General features: G+C 31.9%; 1 protein-coding gene across 1 annotated transcript; it reads right to left on the reverse strand.

Moving 5' to 3' along the window:
- LOC107618261 (peptidyl-prolyl cis-trans isomerase FKBP62) lies at nt 1,295-6,033 on the reverse strand. Its single transcript, XM_016320272.2, has 13 exons — nt 5,699-6,033; nt 5,420-5,506; nt 4,875-5,135; nt 4,717-4,791; nt 4,554-4,634; nt 4,232-4,426; nt 4,041-4,133; nt 3,790-3,965; nt 2,915-3,037; nt 2,674-2,820; nt 2,469-2,596; nt 1,713-1,818; nt 1,295-1,601 (listed from the first exon to the last, which is right to left on the reverse strand). Exons 1-13 carry the CDS (start codon nt 5,901-5,903, stop codon nt 1,551-1,553), a joined length of 1,728 nt encoding a protein of 575 aa, XP_016175758.1. The 5' UTR covers nt 5,904-6,033; the 3' UTR covers nt 1,295-1,550.

Raw genomic sequence — 6,444 nt, forward strand, 5'->3', positions numbered from 1 at the left:
GAATAATAATAATAATAATAATAATAATAATAATAATAATAATAATAATAATATCAACAATGGTAGGAATGGGAGGAGAGTATGAGAGTGAAGATGGTGGCAAAGAAGATGGTTGGAAACACCATGAGGAGAAAGAAAAAATATTTTTTTGATGTTGACAATGATTTAGGTTTGAATACAATTTAAAGATAATTTAGGAATTAAGGTTTTAAAGGTAGAAAGAAGATAAAATTGCAAAAATAATATTTTTTTTGCCGTATTAACTACCCGTTATAACGTTAGTGTAGTAGGAATCAATCCAACTTAATTTTTTAATGGCAAACAATGGACGAAAAAATATTTTAGGCTGCGTTTATTTACTAAAAATAAGACATTGAAACAAAGACACTGAAACATAAAATCGTATTTAATAGAAGACATTGAATTAGTATATTTTGTGTCAAAAGACATTGAATTAGTGTATTTTGTGTCTATCTTAATAAGAAGGATATAGAAACACTAACAAAAAACACAACTTATTTTTTATTTTTTTTTCATTATTCTTATTAATTTTTCATAATTATATATTTTATTATTATATTTTTTGTCTCAAATTTTTTAATAAAAAAAAATTATATTTTCATAATTTGTTCTAATTTATCACCAAACAGAATACAAAAACACAAAAATTTGTGTCTCTATCTTTTATGTCTTGTTCTCAGTGTCTTGTCTTATCCTGTTCTTACACAATCTTAAAGATTACTATAAGTTTCAAAATGCAACTTCGAAAATAAATTTAAGTAACTATTAATTTTAAAAATGACTTTAAAATTCGAATATAACTTAAAAAACTACTATAAAACTTAACTCTACATGATCCGGAACTTAAAAATTTTTAATGATTAAAGTTCCACTATAAAACTTAACTCTACGTGATCCGGAACTTAGAAATTTTTAATGATTGAAGTAATATATAATGGTAATAAAACAATCTAAAAAGGCTAATCAAATCTAAACAATAGACAATATAATTTGAGTAATAACTGGAAGTTAAATATAGTATACCAAATATCTTGATTGCATTGGATTATTTTACACCAAACTCTAAAAAATTCTCAATGTGAGATCATAAGCTATCTTTGAAGACTATATATACGTACTTCTTAACAGAATTTCAATTTCATAAATTAATAAAAATATAATGTTTCCATACTTTTTTATTATTTATATTTTAAAATTAATGAATTAACTTGTAAAATTTGTTAATGTTTCGCAGCCTTGTCACTTATTTGAAAATATTTCCCTAGCTCGTGTAAAAACGTAAATAACGAATTTTTATTTAAATGAAAAAAATCCAAATAACTATCATCTATATGACCAAAGTAAACATTAATTTTATAACTTCACGAAGACAAATTTCTTTCCGCTGTTCTATTAGAATAAACAATTTGTCCCTGTTAACAAAGCCAACAAAATTAAAACGTTGACCAAACCAATACTAATAGGAACGAAACCAAATCAAGCCGGACCCAGGAATAGATGAATTTCCATCGTGTATTTTCTTGTTCATTTTATGCCTTGTTGTCAATGCTCATGGGTTGTGAATCCGTGGAGGCAGGTTTCTGCAGGTTAAACAAATGGAACATTAATACACACAAATCAGGAACACCAAAACAAACCCTTGTCCTTAACAACAGATAGAGAAAGAGGTGATAGATTGATAGAATACTCACGTCTAACTTGGTCATTTTGCTGAACATATTTCCATAAAATTTTGCCTCTTTTTTGTTGTACTCCTTCATCTTTTCCTTCAAAATCCTGTACTCTAGCTTAACATCCCTGGTTTATATTCATCAGAACGAGTTAAATTGATTATTTATACATCCATAGATGATATCTATAAAATAACAACAATGATGCATGAATCACAATAGTGTGTTAATGGCCTTTTCTCCTTGGGACTTATAATTAGACTTACCATTAATAAGATCGGTGATGCTCTCCTTCTTGCTATCATCATCATCAGAAACCGATAATAATGCAGAGTACAGATTACTATTATGCATTACTGGCAATCCAACTGAAGCTGTAGTTGACAAATCAATGAAGAATGTTAATAGGATAATTCTATGGTAAAGAAATTTGTGTAAAGAGAAGTGTATAAATTTATTTTTAAAAATTAATAACAATAAAATGACACATTTCCTAAACTAGTATCTAACTATCTATGAGAGTAAATCTTCATCTCTTCACCATTTTTCCCCTTCACTATAACATGCACCTTAAAAGAAAAGATTCATTAATATGGAGACATGAATAACACAAGATATAGGATAAGAGCAAAATCATAGCTTTCTATGTCTTAACATATCTGCGGAAAAGGAAAATTCCTCTACAAAAAATGATGAGCATTACACCAAATGGATGCCAACTGTCTAGTCACATAGAGGTGAGATTAAATCTAAGTAAATTGCAAACAGAAAATATACCTGTTATTAGGGTCAATCTCAAGTGCTTTCTTGATATCAAATTCTGCCAAATCCAAGTCAGCTAACTGGATATATGCTTGTGCTCTTCTATAGAGTGCTTTCACATTTGTGCTCTCAAGGTCCAAAACCTGAATGTCCGCACAAAAAAAAAGTTGTTTATTATGCAAGGGTCGATACTATACAAGATGTGATACGAGAGCCATACCTTTGTACACAATTTCTCTGCTTGTTTATAATCTTTCAACTTCAACTTGCAAGCTGCATCATTCAAGTTGCAAGCAATCTTCAAGTCCTTGGCACTCTTCTTCTCTTCAATGCTGAAGTTGGTATCATATTCTACGAACTTAATAGCCTGCAAAAAGGTTTTAATAGTAAAAGCCTCAAATTACAATGAAACTGAAATTGAATATAGGTGTATATTCCTGTATATGTGCGTGCATGATTACCTTCTCATATCTTTTAGAAGCTTTTGCATATTTACCAGCTCTAAACAGTGCATTCCCTTCTTCTTTCTTCTTACCAGCAGCTTCAATTTTCTCTGGAGTTTCCATGTCCCAAGATTCCTTATCCTATAAGAAATCATGAAGATTGTTCCAAGGTGGGTATATGAATAGATACAACGAATGGGTAAAACGGGATAGTAAAATGGTATGCCATTATTCTTATTTTGCCTTTTGTGCCAAGAGCAGCAATTCTCTAGACAGATTTCCTCAAAGTTACTGTATATTTGACTGCTCCTATGTTTTAGGGAGGATATGCAAAACAGATTTAAGAATGAGTAGAGAAATCAAATTAATCTTTTACACTCAATTGGCAAGGCTTGACAAAAATTGATTAGTATATAAGAGATGGTTCTAATTAACAAGTAACTTGTATATAGGAATAAAAACAAGCATAAATGGAGAAGCATATCAAATTTGGAATTTGCAGGTAATATAAGAAAGTGCAGTTTTATTATGCTATTTTTTTCAGATAATCACTCATCAGTACTTTCTTTGGAATTATGTCCAACAGCAGTTGCATGCTTAATATGAAAGTTTTAAAAACCAAAGTACCAAAAATGGATATTAAATCACAGGATCTCTATTTGGATTTGTACTGATCATATCTCTGAGAACCTGTGATTGAATTGTCATTGAACTGGAAATTTTTCAAACTAAAAACATGGCCCACGTTCTGAACAGTTCAACCAATCAATTCAACCCAATTTTTAAATTATTGGCAAGTCTTACTTTACAAAAGTAAAATTTCTTCCACTGAAATTGAAACACAAATATGACCAAATCTTAATAGATCTCACGAGTCTCAGTTTTCGGCATACCTTCACAAAAGATACTAATTCAACCTCATAATACACAGTGGAGTCAGGTGGAACAACTGCCAATTCTTGCTTGGATTCTGATGAACCAAACGCATACTCAGGAGCAATAGTCAACAGTGCTACCTCGCCCTTCTTCATCGTCAACATGGCCTTATCAAGCCCCTCAATTACTTGCTCTGTTGAACACATCAAATATTCACTTCTCTAGGCATAAAAGTATATTTGGAGTTACATTGAGGAATTTCTATTACCCTCATCTGTTTTGAATTCAAGTAGTTCCCCTTCACCATCATGGCCCTTCTTCACAAAAATAGTGCCATCGTGCAGCTTACCAGTAAGTTTCACTGAGAAGATACAAAATGAGAAAGAATCTATCAGAATCAACGCAATAAATCAATTGATAAATTAAAAATCACTATTCATGATGTCAACAAGAATTCACATTTCACAATGGATCCCTCATTGGGACGCTCATATCCTTCTCCTTCAGTAAGGATCTTTTTCATGACCTTCTTGTCATCAGTTACATTGGTCACTGTCTTCCAAGAGACTAACTCAAGAGTAATCAGCAATGTTGCATTTGGTGGAACTGCACCTTCATCACCATGGGCTGGCTTACCCTTCTCGCCAAATCCATCTAATAACCCAATAAGAAATGAATAAATAATTGATCTAAAATAAAAATGAAATGAAGTTATGAACAAAATAGCATTCTCTTTCGCCAAAACACAAAATAAAAAATCACCAAATCATTGACAACTCACATTGTGGCTTTACAGTCAAAATTACTTTTTGCCCCTTCTTCATTGTTTTGATGGCCTTTGACAATGCAGGGCAAAAGTGACCTATCATAAAGTAACGACTAACATAAGATACAACACAAGCATAAGTATAAATTGAGATAACAAAGATGTGTGCCACACTTACCGTCTTCTACTGTGAACTCTACCCCATCAGATTTCTTTACAAGTGTTCCATCTTCAAGGCGTGCCTCATAATTAACTGTGGCACCAAGAGGGCAACACATAGTAAGGTACAGATGTCGACGAACAAACGGAGAAATCAAATACGAGAAATATGCATACCCAGAACTTCATCAGGATCCTTAGGGTTCTCCCATTTCTCTCCCTCAACAAGTATCTTCTTAAACAAACCACCATCCTTACATATGTCCTTCACACTAGTCCAAGACAACAGCTCAACATCAAATTGAAGAGTTGCTTTGGGCGGAATTGTGGGAGGAGAACCGGATTCACCATAAGCTAGCTCAGGTGGGATGGTGAAAAGGGCATTTTCACCTTTCTTCATGCTTCTAATACCTTCATCCCATCCTTTAATTACTTGCCCTACATATTTGAAAGTGTCACTTAGAAATATATTAAATGATGACTAGAGGTGCATCTCATAAATGTGCATCTATTTGGTGCACTTTAGTAGTATCAGCTGCACAAAGTTGATTTCAAATAACAATCAAAACAACACAAAATCCATCAAACAATCCTGCATTGCTAACAGCTAAATCAGTTCATAAACCAATCAAGCAGTCACTCTTCCAAATTCCAAAGCTTTCAATGACAACACCAAAAATCCTAACAAAATCGACAAAGATTAAAGCAAGCACATCACTCACCTTGTCCAAGTGTGAACGTGAAAGGGGCTCCCCTATCTCTGCTGGAATCAAACTTGGTGCCATCAAGCAGAGTCCCGGTATAGTGAACTGCCAATAAATAAATAAATAAATAAACCAAACAACAATAATAAGTAAATTTTATAAACGCAATACTATTATTATTATCATTATTATTTCAAAAATGAATTTGATGTTCACTCAAGAAAAGAACGTAACCGAGAACAAATCCAATCGAAGCAAACGAAAATGGAAGAAAGTGAAAGAGAGAGATATTTATACCTTGGACTTCATCACCGGCTTCAGGATTCTCCCATCCTTCACCTTCTTTAAGGAGCTTCTTCTTCAATCCAAGCTTGCCAATTTCCTTCTCCTCTCCGACCTTGAGAACGGGGAAATCGTCGTCCATTCCAACGCCGCCGCCGCCGGCGAAGTCGAAGTCGTCGTTCATAGGCTCCGCCGTCGGCAAGTCGAGATCTTCGTCCATGTCAGTGCAATGTGCTCAGAAAGATCACGTAAGTGGAGAAGTGAAAGCGAAGAGAGGGTTTTAAAACGAAGTGAGCGAAGGATCCGTTGGGATTGTTCCAGAGACTTCTATGGGAAAGTCTATTTAGAAAAAGCTATGACATTTATTATTCACCCATGCTACTTAATCAGTAATTTTTTACATTTTAGACAAATATTTGACTAATAATAATTTATATTTATATTTATAAAAATTTATACAAAATTTATATTTATATTTTTTTTAACTAAAAATAGGAAGATTCGAACCCACATCTCTTAAAAAAATATAGAAAGATTATGTTATTTGAACTATAATTTATTGACAAATTTATATTTATATTTACTAAAATTTATATACATAAATTAATATAATTTATACTCATATCTATTAAATTTACACACAAAAATTAATAAAATTTATTTATAAAAAATAATTTAATATTTATATTAATTAATTATTGATTAAAATTATTAAAATCTGTTAGTTGAATACTTCTCAAGATTTTCTATTTATTATTTAA

The sequence above is a fragment of the Arachis ipaensis genome, chromosome B09 (genome assembly GCF_000816755.2).
Source record: "Arachis ipaensis cultivar K30076 chromosome B09, Araip1.1, whole genome shotgun sequence".
Lineage (NCBI taxonomy): Eukaryota > Viridiplantae > Streptophyta > Magnoliopsida > Fabales > Fabaceae > Arachis > Arachis ipaensis.

Bases quoted from the DNA above. Each gene is read 5' to 3' on its own strand.
- LOC107618261 (XM_016320272.2), bottom strand. From the start codon at position 5,903: ATGGACGAAGATCTCGACTTGCCGACGGCGGAGCCTATGAACGACGAC. The intron at 4,792-4,874 runs GTATGCATATTT...TTGGTGCCACAG, and splicing joins GGATCCTGATGAAGTTCTGG to TTAATTATGAGGCACGCCTT. The intron at 4,635-4,716 runs GTAAGTGTGGCA...ACTTTATGATAG, and splicing joins AGAGTTCACAGTAGAAGACG to GTCACTTTTGCCCTGCATTG.